Raw genomic sequence first — 25,958 nt, 5'->3', positions numbered from 1 at the left:
TCCAGCGAAAACTCCTTCTGCCCCTCTTTGCAAAAGCTCACTTCGAATTTCTCTTTCGGAAGCTGCTCTTCTTCAAAAATTCGATCTTCTGAACTCTCTATGTGTCTTCCAAACGACCCTTAAGCTTCCTTAAATAATCTTCTCGTTGACGTTCTACGGCCTAGATTAGAAGCTAATCAATGGCTAAGATCATTTCTGCTTGATCCTCGTCTTCTTCTAGAAGTTACACCCGCAGTTAGATTAATACCCATTAATTATTTTAATTTCCTAAGTTTAGACACAGGGACCCATTAAAAATAATTAATTATTTTAATAAAACTGTCTTCGGGTGGAATTTCCCAAAACGCTTTCTGGGTTCTTTGGAATACATGTGCCCAAGCTGCCCTGCAAAATTTGAGACTTAGAGCACATCCGATGCTACCAAAAATCAACAACAGCTTGATGGATGTAGGGTGGTAGCTTAAGCTCCCCTCCAGTAACAAATTCATCTTCTTCTAGATTCGAGAATGTTCAACATACGAGTAGGAACAATCAAGAGATAAGCAGGAATAAGTAAGGGATAGATCGAGATGTACATTGATGATTTGTGATGATGAGATACTTGAGGTGGTCATGGCATGATGACTACATGACAAAGATGATCAAGAATGATACGTGATGACACTTGAAGACACCAAAATGATATATTGATCGATGGACAAATATTGGTAGGTGGAATTCTCCCTAGTTGAGAGGGAGTGTTAATTTTTGCAACTGCGGTCAAATTCCACCTTGGACAACTCAGATGACCAAGATGATGATTGCATTAGATTCCTCTTTTTGAGAGGACCAAAATCGACCTAAAGATCACCTTATTTGGACAAGTGAAAGTTGGTTTTTTAATTTATTTATTCACTCATGTATATTGGGTTAGGTTGGCCCTAAGCACATGTTAAATTGGATAGGTCGGCCTCAACCCCAAGTGGACCCTCATGAAAGCCTATAAATAGAAGATACCTCAAGCTCATTTGGACACATTGATCAAGCCATCTTCTCTTCTCTTATTGTCTTGGTTTGCACAGGTTTGTCGGAGGAAAGTTTGCGCAAGGGTCTGAAATCTCAGGGGTGAAGCTCGCACTGATCTATGGTTTTCTGATTCCTGGACACTGGCACAAAACTGGGCATTTTAGTCCCTAGATGCTAGCACATAGTGGTCAAGACAACGTCTAGAAAGCCCTAGACGTTGGCACATAGTGTTTATGGGAGCATCCGGAAGGCTAGGGTTTCCGCTGCTCAGTTTGGTCCCCGGACGCATGCATAGTATGGTCCTGAGAGCATTCGGGCTGCCATAAACACTTGCACAAAAGTCTTATGAGAGCGTCTAGGGTTTGAGGTAGATCTGGGTATGTTTGACCCCGGACGCCCTCATCTGGGTTGTGATATTAAGCATGATTAGATCTGTTTCATGGATATCATAGTTGTTTTGTTGCATAGATAAATGTATGGAGCGTTGTACTCTCTTTTGCTTAATCATTTGATGACGATCTAAGAAGAAGAAGATTTGCAAGGGTTTTCCCCATAGTGGGTTTTGCCCTGGTCTCGGACCAGTCGTGGTGTCTCTATGTGTGCACACTTTTCTTCTATTGTTCCTTTATGTTCCGCTGCATTGATGATGATGATGATGTTGTTCTTTCTATATAATTACATATGCTAATGAATAATGGTGTAGATCTGAATAATGTAATGATGATATGGGGTGAACTTAATGTATTAATGAAGAAATGCAATTATCAAAGCAAAGAACAATGTAGCCCTATGAAGAATTAACATTTACAACATTTAGAATTTACTGTTTTGGTCAGTTTATAGGTTTTAAGCTTTCCTTAAATCTTAAAGTTCAAATTCTGAGCACAAAATCTATTTACCATGATTTGAAATTTAACATGGTATCAAAAAATGTTCACTGGAATCTTTCAGGGTATGGAGAGATTGGTTGACAAGGGAGCTGTCAAAGGGTCTCAGTTGGTGTCATGCTTAAGTGTCTTCAATGATTGAAGAGATCCAGACCTAATGATAGGTTGAAGGGTGTGATGCCCCAGATTCTTCACTGGTTGGAGTGTTGTTGTGTGCTTGAGAGAGGTGATTTGCACTTGTGATAGGTTGTAGGGTTTCTCTCTTGTTGCATTGAATATTGATGAATCGAGAAGTGAAATTGGAAATACTTCTATAAATCCACAGTCCCTGGACATTGGCACAAAATTGGGCATTTTAGTCCCTAGACACTAGCACATAGTGGTCAAGCCAACGTACAGAAAGTCCTACACGTTGGCACATAGTGTTTATGGGAGCGTACGAGAGGCTAGGGTTTCCACTGCTCAGTTTGGTCCCTGAACAGTATGGTTCTGAGAGCATTTGGGCTGCCATAAACACTCGCACAGAAGCCTTATGAGAGCGTCTAGGGTTTGAGGTAGATCTGGGTATGTTCGACCCCAGACACCCTCATCCAGTTCACCTGGGAGCGTACAGATCTGTTCCGGACACAATCTTCCAATTTTGCAGACAACGTCCAGGATTCCTATAAACGCTCGCATAACTCCTCCTCCCTGTGTCTAGGACTCAAAGATGAGATTTCAGTATTTCGAAGATTCCGCTCAGAGACAACAGTGTTTAGCAGTTGACTACAATCATTGACTTCTCCAGTTTATTTTATGTTTCTCATTTAAATGTTCTTGGGCCTTGGGCCTTGGCAGTTGCTTATTTATTCTTGAACCTGTATCTTTATTCTAAATTATAATGTTAAAAATTAAAACTTGAATGCTATATATATATATATATATATATATATTGTATCTCTGTTTCCTAATTTTTTGGGGGTCACATTTCCAGGGCATTACCTTTTGGATATGCATATCTGTTTCCCCGTACCATGCAACTTAGGTCTTGTGGCTCGAACAACGAGCGGATTAGACCAATGTTGCACACATCGCGATCGGGATTTAATCGGCGCCGGGAAAAAAGCGGAAAAAATCGTTAAAATCGGGAAAAAATCGGAAAAAAGCGGGAAAAAATCGTTTGGCACAAAAATATTCATTTTTTTTCAATTTTTTTCAATTTTTTTAATATCTAAACCATCTACAACATAAAATAAATACATTGACACATAAATATGATAAAAAAACTAATATATAAGATGTTTAATATCATTTCTAGCGCTAAAATCACACATAACATTGAATCATGTCCTGAATAGTAAGTCCTGAGTCCCAAGTCCAACTCAGCCTCAAAATATCAACAAAAAATATGATAATGTATCTCATCATGTCATAATGTCATATACAATAAAATGAAAGTCTAATCCTATTGATTTCCTCTGCCCCTCTTGCGAGAAAATGGCACAACTTTCTCTTTCCCTCTAGATGTAGAAGCTGGTGCCTGTGGTGGTGGAAATGGCAGTGGAGTCTGACGTGCTCTAGAAGCTGAAGAACTAGTAGTAGCAGCTATAGGAGGCTGAGGTGGACGGAGACCACGTCCTCTACTGGTGGTAGTGGTAGCCCGGGTAGCCCGGGTAGGCGGTGTCACCTCCTCCTCCTGCTCCTCCAACTCCTCCTCCCCCTGCTCCTGCTCCTGCTCCTCCTCCTCCTCCTCCTCCCCCTCCTCCTCCCCCTCATCCTGCACTAACCAATCCTCAGTGGGATCCATGAGAGGCCTCTCGGTCTCAACCCTCCATTCAGCAGTGGTGTCAATCCCATCCAATGAGATGGCTTCCGTATCAGGTGTCTTCTCTAGTTGTTTCACCCACAATCGAAGATTGTAGTAGACATAGACCATGTCATTAAGTCTATGGGACTCCAACCTGTACAAAGTTCATGAAATAATAAATTAATAATTAATAATTAATATTAAAAAAAAAAATATTGTTTAAAACTTTAATGAATTCAAAAATTTATTTGGAAATTTGCAATATTTTAAATGTTTAAGTGTTAACCTATTGCGCTTCTTGTTGTGTATTTTTTCAAATACACTCCAATTGCGCTCACATCCCGAGGAGCTGCATGTTTGGCTGAGGATGCGTATGGCAAGATTTTGCAAAAGGGGTACTCTGCCACCATACATCTTCCACCATGCGTCTACAACAAAATTACAAATAAAATTTTAAATAAACATAAGAAAAAAATGGAATTTGAAGAAACAATGAAATTTGAAACAAAGTTACAAAGTACATACTACAAACTAAAAAATACCTGGCATTTTAACCGTCCTATCAATGACAGCCATATCAAAGCCAAATAAGCCACCTGACAACTTATATTGCTCAATTTGTCTAGAGATCTCCATACGTTCTTCTGAAGATCTCAACATCTTCTGGACACAGGTTAATAATCCTTCCACGACCTCAACATCAAAATTAAACCCACATGCATAAGAAAATGCAGGGTTCAGGAAAAGCCCAGCAGCATGAATGGGACGATGGAGTGTGTTGTTCCATCGCTCATCAATGACCTTCCATAGAAGGAGTTGTCTCTGGAACCCATCATCTCCCTTGTCATCATAGTAGGACCGAATGGCTTCTTTGGCCCTGTCCATGGCTTCATACAAATAGCCCATTGCGGGCTTCTCACCATCTACCAACCGAAGAACCTTTACCAAAGGTTCAGTGACAGCGCACACCTCCTGCACTCCCGCCCAGAAGTCTTCTTGGTATGAAACAAGTCTGCAGACGGCCTCTCCTTCTGGTTTGCGGCTCATTGGCGAAGAACGCCACTCCTCTGAAACAAACATTCTCTTCAAATCCCACATAGAATTCAAGAGGGATTGAAGAGATATGAAACTCGTCGCAAACCGTGTAATGGCGGGGCGCACCAACTCTTTGTTGTTGGTGCATTTTCTCATCAAGCTAAGCACAGATGTGTGATTGTAAATAAATTTTGTGATGGTTTTTGATGAGTCAACAGCCTCTTTGACAAAGGGAATTTTCCCTATGTCCTCTAACATCAAATCAATACAATGGGCAGCACAAGGTGTCCAAAATAAAGTAGGATGCCTGTCCATAAGCATTCTACCAGCAGCAACATAATTTGCAGCGTTGTCCGTTATGACTTGGACAACATTTTCTGCACCCACCTCCAAAATAAACACATCCAGCAAATCACATAAATTTTTTGCATCTTTGATTTGATGAGTTGCATCAACAGATTTGATAAACATAGTCCCCAAGGGACAACTAACCAAGAAGTTTATAAGGGTTCTCCCCTTTTGGTCAGTCCAACCATCTGACATAACAGTGCATCCTGTTTGTGCCCATGATGCCCTAAAATCCTCCAATCTTTGGGTGCAGTCACGCTTTTCATCTTGAAGAAGCCGGCCTCTGAAATCATGAAGAGAAGGGAGTTTGTACCCCGGGCCAACACTGGCAACAGCATCAAGAGTAGGTTGGAAAAATGGATTATTCCTTATAATGCTGAAAGGAATATCACTCCAGAGGAGAAATTTTGTCATCAACTTGTCAGCTTTTTCTTTTTCAGTTCTTTTCATCATTGAACCGATAGTTGGTTGTGAACCAGGTGTGGTTCGAGGAACAAAATATGATGATGCAGCAAACGGATTGACTGACGCTGCAGTAGAACCTGTGCCACTTGGCCCACTTCCTTCAGCTGACCTTTTTAGTTGCCTTTTGAGTTCTTCTTTGGCGTCTCTAGTGTGCTCTAATTCTCCCAATGCTCTCATGGCTTTTTGGATAATTTCAGCATTTGTCTTTAGACAGGGCCCCACATCACGTCCAGGGATTTGTGCAAGGTGGAACTTCAACCTGTATATCCCCCCGAATATTTCCTTTCCACACAACTTGCAATACAAGTTTTGTCTATCATTCGGAGTTTTAGGGTCACCATATTCCCAGAAAGGATCCAATTTCCTTGGCATGTTTGTTTTTGAATTTTGAATTTGCAAACCTATGGAAAAATAAGGATTAGGAAATAGGAATTTAGGATTACATAAATGATAATAGTAAATACAAATTACAATTTAGCATTTGCAAAATTACAAGCTAATTATTTCCAAAATCCCAATTTCTAAACCCAAGTCACCCAACCAAATGCCAAAAAACAATGAAAAATCAAAAAAAATAAACAATGTTTAAAGAAAATGAGAAAATAAAAATCAAAAATTGGTTCTCATAGTCATAACAAATAACCCATCCCAAATCAATGAAAAATTTCCAAAAATTCTTTAAAAACAATGAAAAACAAAGTTTTTATTGAACCAAAACAAAAAAAAATTAATCTACATACCTGGTTTATGGACAAATTGGCGATCTTGGCTTGGATTCCTCCTAAAATCGCTTCGATTCGCTCCCACAACCGACGGCAACCCTCTCCCTCCCTTCTTCTCCTTCTCCTCCGCGGCGGACTGCTGAATGAATAAAAAAAAAATCGTTTTTTCCATATAAAACCCCGCTGCCCGCGCCCTCCGCGATTTTAACCGAAAAAATCGCGATTTTATCGAAAAAATCGCGATTTTTTGAAAAAATCGCGATTTTTTCGATAAAAATCGCTATAAAAAAAAATTGGCGATTTTTTCGATAAAAATCGCGCTTTGAATCGGCAAATTTAAAAAATCGCGATTTTCCGATTTTATCGCGATTTTATCGCGATGTGTGCAACACTGGATTAGACACTGTTACAGGGTTGATTAGGTCTATGTCTGACAGCACACCTTATTTGAGGTCTGGTTTTGAGTTTCCCTCTGTCAAAGACATCAAATCTGCCTCAAAACCTATGTCAGGGGCTTCCTCAGACTCATAGCGTACCACAATGCCTGTTACAAAAGTGTCTGCAACCCCTGTTGAAGATTGTTTCAAAGCTGTATGTGTACTAGCATTCACACCTTTGACTGTTATGCTTTCTGTTATGGAGATTGCTTGAAGATAAGAGTTGCTGAAGTACTATCTAAAAGAGAGTTTTGTCATGAAAATGCCCAGGATAAACGTCAGGCCAAGCTCAGAAGAACAGAACAGTATGCTGTAATTAGTCTCTTCGGCCCTGTAAGAGAACAAATCATACTCAGCCAAGTGTTTCAAACCTCAAACCTTAATTCAACCTTGGTATATTTGGAATTTTGGCATTTGTGCTAAGTTTGTCCAGCGTAATCTATTATGCCATTCTCTTGACATGATTTCTAAATTTATCATTAGCTTTTTGAATTTTACAGTCCTAATTTGCATTGCTATTTTTAACTAGCTTAAACCCTAATCTTCTTTGCTATAATAGGTAACCCTGCTAGCATTTTGCGAGGAGCACTAAGTCGAATTCCTTTTCTATAATTAGTGTTTCTGCTGAATGTTTGCATGAACCATATTTTTCCAAGAGAAATTGATGGCTTAGCTTATTCCCGAGTCCTGACAGCACTTATTTTAAGAGTGTATTATCTTTTGAAGTGTGCATGCTACCGGACAGCAATGGAGTTAGGTGTGTTGAGAAATCAATGCATGTAGGTATTAGGGTTTGATTCCTCCTTCTTGATAATTACTTGTGATTTATGTTGGCTTCTTTTACTTTTATCATGTTGTCTTTCATCAAGCAATTACCAAATAAAATGTATATCAAGATCACAAGAACAAAAGGCACAAGATGTATTCACTCAGCCAGGGCAAAACCCCTATCTAAGGGAAACGCCAGTCCAACTCTTCCACTAGTATATTCAAATCAAGATGAGACAATCCAAGACCCTTTATACGTAGACAAAGACCTCCTCCAATCACCAAGTCAGTCCTTCCTTTAAGTAGATGATCTCTGCCAAAGTTTCCAAGTGTCAGCGCTTCAAATGCAACTTCAATTCAGAATTTCGGACCTGCAACTAATTCAGAATTTTTGGTCCCCAGCCTCAGTGCAGAAACCCTAGCAGACTTCACACGTGTGAGAGAGATGCCCAAAAACTTTGATTTTCTTCTTTCTTGGATTAAGTCTTCTTTCTCCTGCATTTCGCTCCCCTTTTTCGTCCTCTTTCTTTGTGAAGATCGAACTTGTGTGAGTGTGCTTCCAAATGAATCGAGCTCCCTCTATTTATACTGTTGAATTGCCTCCAATAGGGCTGACTCTCCAGGACAGGGTCGACTTGGTGAGGAGGGACAAAATGACTACTTGGACTCAAAAATAAATTTCTTTACATGATACAAAGACCCAAGAAGGGTCTAACAAATGTGACAATGACTCTTTTAACTCTTGACTAAACTTAGAAGCCTTCAATGGAGGCTATGACCTAGAAAATAAATGAAAGAGCATGAAACTCATGCTTCAATGATAATTTTCTTTTACAATAAATTTTCTTTTGACAAATACAATTATGAAGACCGACACTAGTTACATTGTTCAACAAAGTGCACGTTGATGGAGTATTGTTTGAGCTGATTTAATATTCTAGTTAAATGGTAGAATACTTTGGGCTTATTTTTAGCTACATGAGCTCCTAGATTAGCCTAATGTAGCAGGTTTATGGTATATAATGAGCAACAGCAACCATAAGCCTAGAAAGGAGCACTGGAGAGTCCATTTATAACCTGTTCCAGCACTAATAATTAAGTTAAATACTGAAATAATGTAGGGCAGTGCATTAGAAGATGGATCAAGTAGTTATATGTTCTATAATTAGCAAGTAGTGTACATCAATATCAAGGGAATGTGTTCATGGTTTATTTCCAGCAGGTTCTGTCATTAGGATTGGTGGACAGTGAATTAGTGGACAAGAGAAGTGCTTAGCTGAATAATAAAAAAACAGTATAGGGATTGAAGGGCCGGTTCCTCAGTAAGAAATTTGAGCAGGTTTACATATTTAGCAGTCCTATTTTGCTATGGGGCAAGTGCATGGAGGATTTACTGGCACATGCAGGCAGGTTGGCTTGAGTTAGTTCGTCTGTCCTCCCATGCACAGCTGGGATGCACCTGTTCTACGTTTTTCTTCTTGCTTTTATGAAAAAGCATGGAGGGGCCTTCTTGAGGGAGGTCGACAGATTTTCAGAGCAGAATTACGATGCAGTTTCTTTTCATCTTCCGAATTCCAGATCTATTTCATTGCTTCCCTCACTGTGTACCTTTCCTTTTATTGCAGCCAGTGTTATGTTCTTCATCATGATGCCTGCTGCCTCCACCAAAAAGTGTGAAAATTTCTGAATCTACACATCAGAAACCCCTACTGCAATTACTGGTTTAACATCTCCTACTTGTTCTTTGCATTAACAAGTTATTTAATTACATAAATATCGATGTAAAACACTATTGCAGCCTACACATACATACAGATCATGAACTGAAATACACTGAGACAATCACACAAGGGACACCGTTATTTTTGGACAATCGTCCCCGGAAAAACCCAATTCGGGAAAACTGGTGCAGCATATAGAGGGTTTGTATTATTAAGCAGATTCTTGAATACAACTAGGGTGCCAGATATGGCTCACCCAACAGAGAAAAATCCTGGCAGAAGTACCTCTATCTGGAGACAGATATTCCGGCAAATTCAACAACTGGATGATCAAACCCCACAGATGACCCGACTGTTCCCAGTGCTGGGCAGCGATGGCTGCTCCAAGCTCTGCGTTGGAACTGCGTCACCTCCTCTAGGAGCTGTGTCACCCCCACAGTGAGCCTCCCTTGCTCAGAAAGTCGATTTGCTGAACTGCTCCCTCTCTGCCCCACAAAATCTCCCCAGCGCTGCCTCTAAGGGCCTGCGTTAGCCCCTACGGCCTTTGCGTCACCCTCTCTGGGACTGCGCTGTCTCTCCTGGTGCTGCTCTGCCTCTCTGCTATGTATTCTTCGGCCTCGGACTGAAGTTCCCTTGTCGAACTGCCCCTCACTGCAACTCAGATCACTAGTTCGATTTTCTCAGCAAACCTCGCCCTAGAAAAATCAAACTCTTTGATCAATTCGGTGTATCTCCAACTAACCCTCAAGCCTCCTCTTATACTTTTCCTGTTGATGAATCAATGGTCGTGATCTAATCTCTAATCAATGGCTAAGATTAAAACAACTTGATCCTCGTCACTTAGAACCTTCTCACCCATATTCTTATTAATACACATTAATATTTTTATTTTCCTAAGTTTAGACTTAGGAACCCATTAAAAATATTAATTATTTTAATAACTCCTCATCCGGGTGGAATTTCTCCAAACGATTTTTGGGTTCTGGAGATCTCATGTGTTCAAGCCCCTCCAAAAACGTTCGGAGCTAGAGCTCATCCGATGCTACCCAAAATCATCATGATGCTTGCTACCCACCAAAAAGTGGGCCATCCATTGGAGAATTTTTTTCTCCTCATTGGAAAGCCAACTAGTCAGTAGCTCTATCTGATCAGCACATAACATTATGTCAGGATCCTCTACTTCTTGCTCTAGTTAGATTTATCTTTCCCATTCGGCAGTCCTTCTCAAAGGAAGGTGGGTCATCCATCGATATGTACTTTAACCATGTTTGCAATCATGTTCTTTCACTTAATGTTATGGGCATAGTAATATGGATCAAGGGGCAAAGTAGATAATTGATTAATTTTGACTGTATTCTTGTTCACTCCACCTTGTGAAAATTCCTTGATTGCAATTTCTGGATATTATTCTCCTAACTGTTAGCAGTTTAATTGTTTATGACAATTAACAAATAATTCACAATTGCAATCTTCACCATAAAAATTACGTTGCAGAAAATAAAATCAAGAACTACGAAATAGATGCACACACATAAAAATCGACACAATAATTTTTGGATTAACATCCCCAGAAAAACACCAAAGGGAAAACCAATGTAGCAAACGAGTGTTTATTTTATTATGCAGCAATTTGGAAATTTTTACAACTGGATGCCTTAACTCGCAATCCTCCACAAATAATCAGGCAAAATCAACTGGAGAATTTTTCTTCCTTCTACAATCAATTCTACCTCCCTTTGGCCTATTCGAACCCTCTCACTGGCAACTCGGCCTGCCTGGAATTCACACTGCCTGACTTGGAAAATTCGTACACCCTACTATTCAGCTCTAAGTGAGCCATCTAACCTCCCTTTGCCTCTAGAAATAACTCGTTCTACCTTCCGGGTGATCTCTCGACCTTCAGCAACTGAAACGACCCTCTTTCCGACACTCGCACTGGGTTTTTTGGCTGCTCGCACAAGCTACTCAACCTCATTTCTTCCTCCCTTTTCCTGCCTCTCTAGCACTGGAAAATTGTTGGAAACTCTTCAGAATTCTCCTTTGCTGCTCCCTCCATCACTGATGCTCTCCTTTTCTAGCTCGAACTTTCTTCCTTGTTGAATCACTACAATTGGATGGCTCGATTTGTAGGGTAACTCGCTCCCCTCGTGTGTCTTGCTCCATCCCATCGACTTGCTCTTATAATCTCTCGTTGGAGCATCAATGGACAAGATTTAATCGTGATCGATGGATAAGATCATCTTAGACTTGATCCAAGTCATTTTCTAGAAGTATCTAGAGCATAAGTCGATCTCTTCAATTAATTCCCTTTAATTAACCACTTTTCCTAAGTTAGACTTAAGAAATATTTAAATGATGGCTAATTGATTTAATTAAGGAATTTTGCAAGCTTATCTCGCGAAACCTTTTCTAGGGTTTGGAGATCTCTTGTTCCTTAGCCTCTTAGACATAAATCGAAACTAGAACACCTGTCCGATGCTAGCAACACAAACTAGCACTCCCTCTTAGCGAGGAAGGTGTTCTCTCTCCCCAACATGTCTCCTCTATAGTCGGACCACGCTATCGGTGTTTGACATTTGCAACATACTGTCACTATCCACCAAGTTACTGTGCATAGTCTGATTCATCTGCTAACCCTGTAGTTGAACCCCTCTGCATCTATGCTGCTACTGACACTGCACAGTGCCTACTTGCACTGCTGCCAACAATGTCTATTTTGAATCTGATCTCACGCCGCTGCTGCTACTGCAACTACTACAACTGAGAACTGATCTAATGTCCCTGTAACTAGCTTCAAGAATTGTCCCTTGAGTCTCTGACTGCAACTGGCTTCAGCAACTGTCCCTTGAGTCTTTGACTGCAACTGGCTTCAGCCATTGCCCCTTGAGTCTCTGACTGCAACTAGCTCTGCTCTGTCTACTGAGTATCTGTTTGCGCCCAACTGTCTCTGCGCCCCTCTAGTATATGACTGCAACTAGCTCCGCACTATCTCTCAAGATCTGATTGCACCTTGCTAACATTTTGATCCTCTTGCTACTAAATACTGTGGGCCCTCGTAGCCAAGGTAATGATCCATGAGGAAACACCTGTTCGATGCTGTGCCTCCTCGGACCTTGCCCGATCTTGCAATTCTGAAGCGTCACACTCCTCCTACATCTGGAGGTATAGCTGCTATCAACGCAAATTCCTCCAACCTGGATGTCATGTCCCCATTTTTATTCTTCTTCATAGTACAACCAGGGTGGATTTCCAGGGTAGGGGATGGCTAGGTCAGTGGAGCAGGTTTATGTCATTAGGGGTCCCGATGGAGTTTTGAGGAGTTTTTATGGGATCTGATGGCATTCGCTCGACATATTTCATCATGAGCACAACTTGCCTTTCGTTTTGTCGCATTCCGACAACTTTAAAAAATGAGCATTATTATGGGGCCTAACTTAATTAATTGTGCTCGAGGTGGCATTCTAGATAGATTAATTGATGGAACACCTCAGTGTAATAGATTGTTGGAACCGTAATGAGAAGATCTACAAGATGGGATGCTGAGAAGTGACTTCCAGTGGCCAAAGAGAGTATAGTGGGCGATTTACCATTTTCCTTAATTAGAGGAAATGGGCCAAATGTGACTTAAGTAAAATAAAATAAAATAAAAGGGTCACTTAAGATAAAGTCAATGGAGGAGCTTCTAGAATAATAATAAAATAATAAAGTATGATTCTTCTAGAGGCTTGGAGATCTATCCATCATATATATAAAAGAGGAGGAGAAGATCATTTGGAGACATCTTGGATCGATATTGTTTCTTGTATGAAAGGTTGAGAACCCGGTTCTCTACTCCATTGGTAGCCCCAGGACGAAAACCCTCGGGTGATTTAGAGAGATTGGGTGAGCACCCATCTCCCCTTGGTGGATTCATTCAGAATCCACAAGTGTAGTGATTGATTTCCTATTTTAGTTTGGAGGCCGACATTAACATTATTACATATCTTGGAGGGCCATTCCCAACTATTGTATTGGCATCTATTTCTATATAATAAAGCTAGATTTTGTTGCTGCATTTCTCATGGTTCCGCATGTTGTGATCTTTTAATGAGATTTTATGTGCAATTTATGGGTTTGTTGTCTCTATTGAATTTCCGGTGTTTGGGTTTTTACATGGCAATATTTTGTTTATGAATGTAAATTTTATATTGAAGGGTTTGTTCCAAATTCTTTTCATTTGGGACATTACAGTGGTATCAGAGCTTTGAACTTGGCTTAGCCTGCGGGTTTTTTCTAGTTTCCAGCTACAACGATTATTGTCAGAGGGTTTTTCAAAGACCTAGTTTCTGCAACAAAATAAGAGCTTATTCAAAGAGCTTGACAAATTTTTTGACTAACTATTCGACAAAATTTCTGAGAAATTGTTGGATGCATTCAACAAAATTGCCCAATGTTACAAGTGAGATGAACATTTGAATTTTGTTGCCATCGCATTATTATTTGGGGCCATATCTTTTTGTGAGCAAATTATTTAAAAAGTGGCCAAATTATTTTATGTGACCAAAGTATTCGCTTGGCCAAAGTTTTCTTTAATGGGGTTGATTTATATATTTGTGAGGGCCAACGTATGCAGTTTATCAAAGTCTAAAGGCCTAATGAATTAAGGTGGTCTAATTTTATTATTTGGGCAGATTATAGTAGGGGGCACATCATTCATTCAAAACCGCCATTATTATTTTGCAAAAGCCATCCAAACCGCCATTATTATTTTGCAAAAGCCATCCAAATTATTTGAGGTAGCCGAAATATATTTCAATTGAACCCCAACTTTCTGAGCGTAAGTGTCAATGACGGCGGCTGGGCAAGACAGATCAATGTCTGCTATAATCGCAAAGATCGATTGGCGATTGTTAACACAAGACTGAGCAATTATTTTTTTAGATCGAAGATCACTGAACGAGCCGAGAATGAAGAACAAAACCTAAGAAAAATCGAGCCATCAAGCTGTGTCGCACGAATCGAAATTAGTGATCCCAGAGGTCTGGCGTTAATCGCCAGGGCCGAGAGACAATTCCATAGGGTCATTTTCACTACTGCCAGGGGAATGTTCTTTGGAAAAAAAGGGCAACTTGGTGAAAATGCGTTATAGCTGAAGAACGCTGGAGCATGGCCAAAGATGCAATTCAAAGCATCCCGTGCGTTGACGTTTTCTTTGAACAGAGGTCTGAAAGGCAGAGGTGATGGTGTGTTCTGGTGATTATTGGCTGAGCTACTAATGTGGCAGGGGCAGCACAACATATCAATCCATTTTGAGCAGATTGGGATTCGTTTTTATTGAAGACCGAATTCTGTCTTTAAAAGACCAAATTTCTGGTGACGTCGATAGGGAATTGTACTGGCGGCTCGATCCATCTGTTGAAGGCCGAATTCATCACTGTGTGGGATTTCTTGAGCTCGTGGTGTGTCTAAAGAGGAATTAGCGGGCCTTCGTGGTAGCAATCGTGAGGAGTTGTGCATGCCGGCCAAGATCCGTGACATTTGGGGACTAATTTGCCTCATTTTGGAAGCCATCTACCGCTAAGAAATTGGAGGCCAAGACTAGAGCTTAGTTTATCTACCGATTTCAAGGGTCGAGTTTTCAATCATTCATGGGTGATTTACTGTGGATCAATAGCACGAGTTACGTTCCTTGGGACGTGTTGCGTTGGTCTTCATTTTCATGACTCATATTTCTGGAAATTACACAAGCATAGGTTCTCCTCTCTCTATGTGTTTCTTGGTATATTAATCAGCGGTCTATTCATTGTTATTGTACCTATATTAGCATTATACTCATTTCCGGGCCCTTTATAATTCAATCCAAGCATAAATTGGTCACCGTGCATATCCAGAAGTCTTTTACATGCTGAAGACACCCATTAAACTCAGAAAATCAACAACCATTTGTGTTGTTGGTTAGAGAAATTAGGTCTAGTCATGTAAAGATGAGAATAGTGGTTAGTGTTATTATAAGTTGAGATTATTTGAAGTGCCTATATTTTATAATGTCTACTGTTTGTAGTTGAACATCATGTCCCGGTGAATTTTGAACCAAGTGAGAACTCCCATTTTTGTCATAAAAAATATTAGCATATATGCTAAGCAGATTTGAGGGAAAGGTTGATGAGTGTGCCTTGTAATAGTCCTGCTATGGTATTGGGTCATAATATTGTTGTAGGTTGCTAAAGCAACCCTATATTGTTATTGGTATGTTGTGTTGAGGGTCGAGTAGCTTGTTGTAAGTTGGGATAGGACAAGTATACGGTTGAGTTAAATGTGAGATATTTTTGAGTAAGCTGGTAACTATTGTGTACTTATGTTATGCCATATAAGAGGTCTATGTGTTAAGATAAATTCAATTTGATGCACTTGCCACTGTTAAGCGAGACATGGATCAAACCTTTATAAATTCCCTTCATAAACTAGCTGCAGAAATCAACAGACCCTTCTCAAAGGGGCTTTATATCATTCTTAAAAAAAACAACCAAGAGATGTGCAGGAGGGGCAAGAAATAGGACACAAGATTTGTGCTCTTGGGATAGATTTGAAACACATGAGGGTCACATGGAAAGTTCTCTTCAAACTTGATGAAATAGATGCCCTCCTTTCCAAAGTGAGCTAGTTAGAAGGGAAGAAATTAATTTGGGCTCTAAAACCAGCTATGCTTGCTCTCATACAACACAAATTCTTGGAGGAACCTTGTGAAAGGGTTAGACTTCTAGTTGTATCTTGTCTCAGTAACATCATAAGACTAACTGCCCCTATAGATCCTTACAATGATGATGTTATGAGGAGAGTTTTCACACTGGTGATAGAAACTTTCCGAGACCTGGACAACAGTGTAGGCTCTACCTTTGGGAAGAAGCTTGAGATTTTAGGAGTTATGCCATGACTAGGACTTATGAAATCATGTTTGATCTAGAGTGTGATGGTTTGATCTTGCAGATGTTCCAATTCTTCTTCAGGATTAGGAAACATCATCTTGACATAGTCATAGCACACTTGGAGTCCATCTTATCATCATGCATGAGAGGTCGTGATGCCATTTGTTGGGAGTTGCAGTCTCGATTGTTGTCTGTCTAGAGGAGAGAGCGGTTGGTCTCACCTGCTGCTCATGAGCTAACCGAAAGGTTGGTTAAGCATAACATTGGGCTGTTCAGGAGACAGTTGACTAGGGAGGAGCTACTCAGGTTTGGGGGATCATGCAGTAAGAATGAGCTGAGGAGGAAGGGACTTTGCTTCATCTGCAAGGAACCTTGGGGACCTAACCACTCATGCTTGAGTGACACTGAGGAGTTGACGGAGGTAGAGCAAATTGAGATTCCTTCTAACCATCAAGGTGAGGATTCTTCTTTGGACGAGTCCATGGGTTTGTACGAGGATGCTTCCAAGGAGCATGAGTCATGTAGAGTCGTTGACAGCAAGCCAGATTCGTATGATGAGTAGTTAGCGGGTCCTAAGAGAGACATTCAAGATGACGAGTCACCCGTGGTGATTCAGCATGAGCAACATATAGTGGATCATGAGTCAACTGAGGAGGAGGATGTGCGCAATATGCATGGTGAGCCTTCTAAGGAGGGTCAATCAGAAGTTCATATTGAACCCGTGATGGTGGAGGATGAGCAACCACCCTTGGGGTCAGCGATTGATGAGGAGCAAACAGATGTACAGACAGCTGGCAGGGTGACAGTATTCACTGACACTTGTCCTCAGGAGATGCTGGAGTATGACAAGACAGTTTGGCAGGAGATTGGTGGACTGGAGGAGCGTGGAGTTTCCTATCAGGCGAGGGAGATGGCAGTGCATCCATCTTTGGGTCTACCCATTGATGAGGTGCAAACAGATGTAGTGGCAACCAATCGAGCTGCAACATTTTCAGGCAGCAACCCTCTCCAGGAGTACATAGACGAGGCTTGCAGCACAGTTTGGCCACTTGTACCCATTACAGGGAGAGAGGCAGGGTTTTCTCGATGGATATTGTTGTCCAACCAGGTAGAGCAGCATGAGTTGAGCATGGACCAGCATCAACATAGTAGACTTGTTCCTTACACCGGAGTCCATGACTTAGATTGGCGGGAGATCATGAGTTGGTATCCTTTTGATGGAGTATCAACCTTAGCTCGGGGCACAGTACAACAAGGGCACTTAGATGAGGGGGTTACTATATGTTTCAGTGGGCAATGGGATGTGGATTGACAATTCATCAGTATTTCAGTAGCACTAGCCCAACATCAGCAGAGTGGGGTTGACCTCGACCTATGCCCAAGGTTGGATTGGAGAGAGGTGATGAGTTGGTACGCGGTGGATGGAGCAACATTCATGGGTGGAGTTATACATTAGCAGAGTGGGGTTGACCTTGACCTATGCCCAAGGTTGGATTGGAGAGAGGTGATGAGTTGGTACGCAGTGGATGGAGCAACATTCATGGGTGGAGTTATAGCACAACTGGAGCCTTGGAGCCTTGATACTTGTTCTTGGTGGCATTGGGATCCAGGAGGATTTGTTGATGACAGGGTCAGTCAGAGATTGGTTTGGGATCCGGGCATTGAGGGGTCCGTTCATGGTGGGATGACACAGGAGCAGAGCATCACCCAATGGTTCATATGGGATTCGGGCATTGGGTCTCAGTTGCGTCGGGCCACCAGATTGGTCCACAGATTTGGATTTCTTGAGGGCAAGCAATATTAGAGCAGGAGGCCTATCATGTCCCCATTTTTATCCATCTTCATAGTACAACCAGAGTAGGATTTCCAGGGCAGGGGATGGCCAGGTCAGTGGAGCAGGTTTATGTCATTAGGGGTCTTGATGGAGTTTTGAGGAGTTTTTATGGGATTTGATGGCATTTGCTCGATATGTTTCATCATTCACATAATTTGCCTTTCGTTCCATCATATTCCGACAACTTTAAAAAATGAGCATTATTATGGGGCCTAACTTAATTAATTATGCTCGAGGTGGCATTCTAGAGAGATTAATTGATGGAACACCTCAGTGTAATAGCTCGTTGGAACCGGAATGAGAAGATCTACATGATGGGATGCTGAGAAGTGACTTCCAGTGGCCAAAGAGAGTATGGTGGGCGATTTACCATTTTCCTTAATTAAAATGACTTTAATTAGTCACTTAATTAAGGAAAAATAATTAATTAGAGGAAATGGGCCAAAAGTGACTTAAGTAAAATAAAATAAAATAAAAGGGTCACTTAAGATAAAGTCAATGGAGGAGCTTCTAGAATAATAATAAAATAATAAAATAAGATGCTTCTAGAGGCTTGGAGATCTATCCATCAGATCTATAAAAGAGGAGGAGAAGATCATTTGGAGACATCTTGGATCTGATATTGTCTTGTATGAGAGGTTGAGAACCTGGTTCTCTACTCCATTGGTAGCCCTAGGACGAAAATCCTCAGGTGATTTAGAGAGATTGGGCGAGCATCCATCTCCCCTTGGTGGATTCATTCAAAATCCACAAGTGTAGTGATTGATTTCTCGTTTTGGTTTGGAGGTCGGCATTACCATTATTACATATCTTGGAGGGCCATTCCTAGCTATTGTATTGGCATCTATTTCTATATAATAAAGCTGGATTTTGTTGCTGCATTTCTCATGGTTCCGCATGTTGTGATCTTTTAATGAGATTTTATGTGCAATTTATGGGTTTATTGTTTCCATTGAATTTTCGGTGTTTGGGTTTTTACATGGTGATCTTCTATTTATGAATGGAAATTTTATATTGAAGGGTTTGTTCCAAATTCTTTTCATTTGGGACATTACATTGGAGGTCAACTCATCTATCTCTGGCGAAGCTGCCATCTGCTCTTGCCCTTTCTTGTCCTTGTTTCTCTTGGGACACTATGTGACATAGTGACCAAACTCACCACATCCGAAGCATTTGACCTTCAACAGGTCCTTTTTCTTCTTCTCAACTCCCTTTGAGTTTTGTAACTGGTTGGGACCTTTATTCTTTTTCCCTTACTAGCAAGGGCTACATTTTCCTCTTCGTTCTCAACCTCCGCCCACCTGCTACTACTACTGGTAGTATCCTCGACAAGACTGAGCCTTATCTCCTGCTGTGTGAAGTCACTCCATAGGCATTCCCAATTTGGCAATTTATCTCGTCCAGTAATCCCTTAAACAAAAGTTGCCCACTCTTTGGAAAAGTCATTATAGCAACGTGCAAAGTTCTTTGTCATCAGGCTTCTCACATATTGCTACTAGTTCATCACATATTGCTACTAGTTCATCACATATGTTCTCAATGTTGCGATAATCGTGATTGGGATTAAATCAGTGAGGGTCTGAAATCGGAAAAAATCGTAAAAATCAGAAAAAAAAGATCAGTGAAAATTGGCAAATAAAAAACAAATCTTTTTTTTTCAAATTTTTTGACATTTAACACATCCACAACATAAAATAAATGCATTGACACATAAATATGAAAAGAGAACTAATATATAAGATGTGTAATATGTCTAGTGCTACATCACACATAACAATGAATCATGTCCTGAATACTGAGTCCCGAGTCCTGACTCAACCTCAAAATATCAACAAAAAATATAATAATGTATCTCATATCATGAGTCATAATATCATATACAATGAAATGAACCAAGTAACTAGTACTACTGATTTCCTCTGCCCCTCTTGCGAGAAAATATAACAACTTTCCCTCTAGATGAAGAAGGTGTGAAAATTTCACTACTGAAATTCTATTGCAACAACTGGAATTAATTCTTCTAGCTGATAAATTAATTATTCAGTTTATTTCTACGACAACAACGAATTAATCACACTGCAATCTTCACAAATAAAAATACTGCGAAAGATAAACTAGAAATTGAGAAAATACTGGCACACACAAAAAATATGACACCGTTATTTTTGGACAATAGTCCCCGGAAAAAACCCAACTTAGAAAAACTAGTGCAACAACTGAGGGTTTTTATTATTAAGCAACAATGAAAAATTCTGAGTATAATCTATGGATGCCCATCTGGCAATCCAATCAACAAAATAAACAGGTGAAAATATCAGTGAGGTAAATACCTCAACACCATACCTGATCCATCTTCAACAATTGGCAAAACTATCTAGTCATACAAACTCCACGTGAGCCTCTGCGCAGTGCTTGCTCAGGGTCTAACTCGCTAAGCCCCAGAACTGCTGGAAAAATGACGTCCTAGCTAAATCTGCCTCTGGAAGGAATTCGATTGGTCTCCTGGAGAATTTCTAGACCAACTGCAACTGAATCACCCTTCCCTTCAACAAAATCGATCTCCCTCAGAAGCTATTTGTGCTGGCTTTGCACAACCTCTCTGGGAAATATGACCCTTTTGCTGTTGACTCTCCAAAATTAGAAGACTTCCTCCTTACTCACTGTCTCTGTCCCTCTCTGTCTCTACTTCCCTTCTCTGGCTCGAACTCTTTTGGCAAACTACTGCTACTCTCTAGAAAGTTGAACTGCCCAAGGAAATCGATCTCAAGTGTGTTCCTCCATCTACCCATCAACTTCTTCTTATAATCTCCAGTTGGGACTCCAACGACGAAGATTAAATCTTAATCAATGGCTGAGATTATTTCCTATTTGATCCATGTGAGTTTCTAGAGAAATCTCACCTTCCTCAATTAATTCTTGTTAATTAATCATTTTCCCTAAGTTAGATTTAGAAAAAAATGAATTACTGATTAATTAACTTAATTAAGGCATCTCTAGGTGGATTTTTCTAAAACCTTTTCTGGGTTAGGAATCCTAGTGTTTCTTAGCGTCTCTGACAACTATCGAGACTAGAACACCATCTAATGCTACAAAAAATAACACTCCCTCTTAGTAAGGAAGGTGTTCTAGTGCTGAACTGCTTCGACACCCTGTCTCTGCATCATCTTCCATACACTGTTGATGTATGTGTTAGTTTTTGTAGCATCGGATGTGTTCTAGCCATGAAATTTTGTGGAGAGGCTAGAATACATGAGATCTCCAAAACCCATAAATCATTTATGGAAATTCCGCCTAGAAGTGTCTCAATTAGATTATTAACCATTTAAAAAAAATATTTCCTAACTCTAAACTTAGGGAATATTGTTAATTAATCAATATTAATTAAGATAAGGCGTGAATCATCTAGAAACTCACACATATCAACTCAGAAATGATCGTAGCCATTGATTAAGTTTTAATCTTGGCCATTGGTGCTCCAACAGTGGATTATAAAAGAAAGTAGATGTGGTGATGGAGATCATCCAGTGCAAATACTCAGTTGCCCAGGAAAGTCGATTTTCTTAGTAGCAACAGCTCAACAGAGAAGATAGAGCCAAAAGGTGAGTAGCAGGAGAGCAGCAACATTCCAGGAGAAAGGGCTAGCGTAGGGACTACGCAAAGGCTGACACAGGCATCTCATGCAGAGGTTGGGCAAGCTATTTCAAAGGCAGAAAATAGCTGTGGGGTAAGAAAAAATTTTCACAATATTTTTGCCAATGTTTTCTTCAGATTAGATTTCCAACTAGGCATCTAAATTATTGTACTCAGATTTGCTGTTGAACATTAATAATAAAACCCTCATCTGCTGCATCAGTTTTCCCAAGTTGGATTTTTCCAGGGACAGTTGTCCAAAAATAACTGTGTCAATTTTATTGTGTGTGCGCTAGAATTCCTCAGTTTTTAGTATTTTAGTTTTCGCAGTATTTGTATGGTGAAAATTCCAGTTGTGATTTTATTCATTATTTGGCGTAGTAAATAAACTGTAGAATTAATTTCTAAGTTAGAAGAAAAATCTCCAGTAGTTGCAATAGATAGAATTTTCACATGGTATCAGAGATTAATTGATCAGCCAGGAAGCTAAGAAGCAGAAAAAGGAATTTCGTTGTTCAGAGGGAGCAGCGAATCAAAATTCCCAGAGAGACTACGTAGAGCCCAGAATAGGCAATTCGAGTTGCTAGGGCAACAGTTCGATTTTTTAGTTGAGAGGAGGCAGAGAAATCGAATTGCCTAGTTAGTGATTCTAGCAGTCAGAGGGACTAGTTGCAACTCAGATTTTTCGTTGAGCAAACTACTAGTTGGATGCATAAAAGTTTTGCTATAGGTTGCAGAATCCACGCCGGGAGGAAAAGAGAAATAACACACTAAATTTGTTCTAGTTTAGCCATGGATAGAAGTAACATTAAGGAGACTTCAGATTTGTCTTCCAGATTGGAAGACGAATTTGCTTTCTTAGTAGGATCAGCTTCACAGGGAGTCTGGTACATAGACAGTGGAGCTTCAACTCACATGACAGGGGTTAGAGAATATTTCTCTAGCTACAAAGAGGAGCAGATGGATTTCCAAATTACCATGGGAAACAGAACGAAATTTACTCTAGCAGGGAGAGGTACCATAGATTTTCAGGGGGAGTCAGAAGTAAGCACCAGTGCTTTAGATGTATTACATGTGCCAATATTGTGTATGAACCTGATTTCAGTATCCCAGTTACATGATAAAGGGTATGATGTTCACATCATAGGGAGGAAAGTGTATGTCAAGCACCTAAGTTGGAAGAAAGTAAGAAAGATTGGAGTTCCAAGTAAGAGGTTGTATCGGTTACAAATCAATTCTCTAATGGCTCTGATAGGCAACAACAGTAGTAGTGGGAAGGAGCTGAATGAATTATGGCACAAAAGAATGGGACATCTACATCATGGAGCACTCAAGATGCTCAAAGAAACCATAACAGGGGTTCCTGAACTAGGGATTGAACACGATGATGTGTGCAGAGGGTGTGTACTTGGGAAGTATGCTAAGGCGGCATTTCCAAGGAGTGACAACAGAGCTGATGGTGTGTTAGGACTTATACACTCAGATATTTGTGGCCCGATGTCCACTAGAGCTCTCAGCGGTGCCGAGTATTTCATCACCTTTATTGATGATCATTCCAGGAAAACCTGGATCTACTTCTTGAAGACCAAGGATGAGGTCTTCGATCGTTTCAGAGAGTTTAAAGCTCTCGTGGAGAATGCGACAGGGAAGAAGATCAAGGTACTTCACTCAGATAATGGTGGAGAGTATATTGATAAAGACTTCACAGATTTCTGTGCGAAGGAAGGCATCAAGAGAGAATGGATAGCTCCATATAATCCACAGCAAAATGGTGTAGCAGAGCAGAAAAACAGAACCATTGTTGGAGCTGCAAAGGCTATGTTATATGACCAGGATCTACCCAGATTTCTGTGGGCAGAAGCATGTAACACGATAATGTATATTCAGAACAGGACTCCTCATAGAGCATTGGGGAAGAAAACGCCAGAAGGAGTCTTCACAGGGAAGAAGCCTAAAGTTAGCCACCTCAGAATTTTTGGTAGCGTTGCTTATTGTCACGTGCCAGATGATAAAAGGACCAAATTGGATCAGACTGTAGAGAAGGGGTTTTTTGTTGGGTACAGCGAAACCTCAAAGGCATTCAGAATCTACATTCCTAGCAGTAGGAAGATAGTAGTAAGATGAGATGTGAAGTTCATGGAGGACCGAGCTTTCAGGAGGTCTCAAGAGATGCTTGCTAGTGATTAGAATTAGTCAGCAAAAGCACCTTTAGTCCAGTAGTAGGGGCAGCCACAGGAGAAGCTAATGGGACATGCAGGAGGACAATCACAAGGGTCAAGTACTGTGACCAGTACCAGTATTTCCTCAGGGGAAGGAAATCCGTGGAGTTCTCAGCAGATGGAGCAGTAGAGACAGGATGAGGAGGAGTTGCAGAACCTCCCACGACTAGTGGTTGAGCTAGTAGAGAGGTTCATCAGACATTAAGGGATGCAAAGGAGTTTATTGGGACTCCTAGGACGAGCAAGAGATAGTGCAGACAGCCTGATAGATACCAAGCATTGGTAGCTCAGGTTATAGAACCTTCCAGCTTTCAGGAGGTTGCACAACATCAGGTGTGGATAGATGCCATGGTAGAAGAGTATAGCTCTATCATGACGAATGATGTTTGGGAGGTAGTGCCCAGGCCAGAAGACAGATCAGTTGTAGGTTCGAGATGGATCTACAAGATCAAATATGCGGCAGATGGCAGTGTGGAAAAGTACAAGGCTAGGTTCGTGGCAAAGGGGTATGCACAAAAGGAAGGGATAGATTATGAGGAAACCTTCGCCCCAATTGCCAGATACACTTCCATCTGATCAGTTATATCTCTAGCAGCTCAGATGGGATGGAAGATTCACCAGATGGACGTCAAGACAACCTTCTTGAACGAAGTGATAGAGGAGGAAGTGTACATAGAACAACCAGAGGGCTTTGAGACTTAGGAGAGGTGCATGCATGTGTGCAAATTGAAGAAGGCTCTATATGGGCTCAAGCAGGCTCCCAGGGCATGGTATGGTAGAATTGACACCTACTTGCAACAGATGGGGTTTGTCAAGAGTGACACAGATCCCAACCTTTACTATTTGATGGTAGAGGATGAGCCCCTCATTCTAGTTTTGTATGTGGATGATCTATTCTTGACAAGATCATCAAGGCTCATAGAGGATTGCAAGAGGAACTTGGCAGCAAAATTTGACATGAAGGATTTGGGGTTGATGCACTATTTCCTAGGATTGGAGGTGTGGCAGAAGGATGGGGAGATCTTCCTTGGGCAAGGAAGATACACTACAAATATTCTGAAGAGGTTCAAAATGCAGGATTGCAGACTCATGTCTACACCCATGATTACCAACTGGAAGAAGATAGATGCATCAGATGACAAGGATGTCGACCCCACCCTGTATAGACAACTCATCGGGTCTCTCATGTATTTGGTCAACACTAGGCCAGATATTTGTTTCACAGTCAATATTCTTAGTTAGTTCATGGTGAAACTGAAAAGGGTACATTAGGCAACATCGAGGCATATTCTGAGGTACATACAAGGCACAGTCAAGTATGGGTTGAAATATACTCGAGAGGATGGCGTCAGACTTTGTGGGTACACAGATGCAAATTGGGCTCGCAGTTCAGTGGACAGGAAAAGTACCTCTGGGTACTGCTTTAGTGTTGGATCAGCGATGGTTTATTGGTGTAGCAGAGAGCAAAAGTCAGTAACACTGAGCTCTCTAGAAGAAGAGTATATGGCAGCTAGCACAACTACGTGCGAAGCTATATGGCTTTGGAAGTTGCTGGTAAAGCTTGTTCAAGCAAAGGATGGAGGCCTCCAATGACTATTGTGATAATCAGAGTTGCATAAAGCTCTCATAGCATCCAATGTTTCATGACAGGTCAAAACACATCGATATTCGGTGTCGCTTCATCAGAGATTGTGTGTAGCAAGGTGCAGTCCAGCTATAGTATGTTCCCACAAAAGGGCAAGTTGCAGATATACTCACCAAATCTCTAGGGAGAGCTAAGTTCATCTATTTCAGAGAATAGATGGGTATGGTGGAGAATTCGTTTCAGTAGCAGGGACATGCTATTATGGATGTTGCAGATGTTGTAATTGCAGCAGCAACAAATGAAGAGGGAGTTGCAGTGCAGATGCAGTGTTGGTCGCAGTTTTGCAGAGTCAACAGCAACACAGATGCAACGTATATCAGAGTTGCGTAGTGGTTGGTGGGCAGCAGCCAGACATCAGCGGCGTGACAAAAGATGATGCAGAGACAGGGTGTTTCTATAGGGGGTGTTGTCGCGCAGATTGACACGACAACGCTCAGACCGGGGGCTGTCACTCTTATCCCCGATCCCTCCGTTTAAGCCTGTCTCCCGCGGCTAAGGGGGGTAGTCCCTGTGAGATGATGAGACCAACTGTCGACCAGTTGGTTGGGAGACAC

General features: G+C 41.0%; 2 protein-coding genes across 4 annotated transcripts in view; one reads left to right on the top strand and one right to left on the bottom strand.

Moving 5' to 3' along the window:
• LOC149191514 (nodulin MtN21 /EamA-like transporter family protein) overlaps positions 1-25,958 on the top strand; it is a 338,056-nt gene that overhangs the window by 218,491 nt on the left and 93,607 nt on the right. The gene's annotated exons all lie outside the window — the stretch shown is intronic.
• Positions 3,023-6,436, bottom strand: LOC149191516 (uncharacterized). The gene is made up of 2 exons (XM_089406257.1): positions 3,965-6,436; positions 3,023-3,832 (listed from the first exon to the last, which is right to left on the bottom strand). Exon 1 carries the CDS (start codon positions 5,896-5,898, stop codon positions 4,210-4,212), a length of 1,689 nt encoding a protein of 562 aa, XP_089262383.1. The 5' UTR covers positions 5,899-6,436; the 3' UTR covers positions 3,023-3,832; positions 3,965-4,209.

Source organism: Pinus tabuliformis, chromosome 2_2 (assembly GCF_031772625.1).
Source record: "Pinus tabuliformis cultivar Carrire ecotype Pingquan chromosome 2_2, CPIR1, whole genome shotgun sequence".
In the NCBI taxonomy this organism is placed as follows: Eukaryota; Viridiplantae; Streptophyta; class Pinopsida; order Pinales; family Pinaceae; genus Pinus; species Pinus tabuliformis.
Note: the sequence above shows the minus strand (reverse complement) of the source record. Positions and strands in the feature narration are given on the sequence as shown.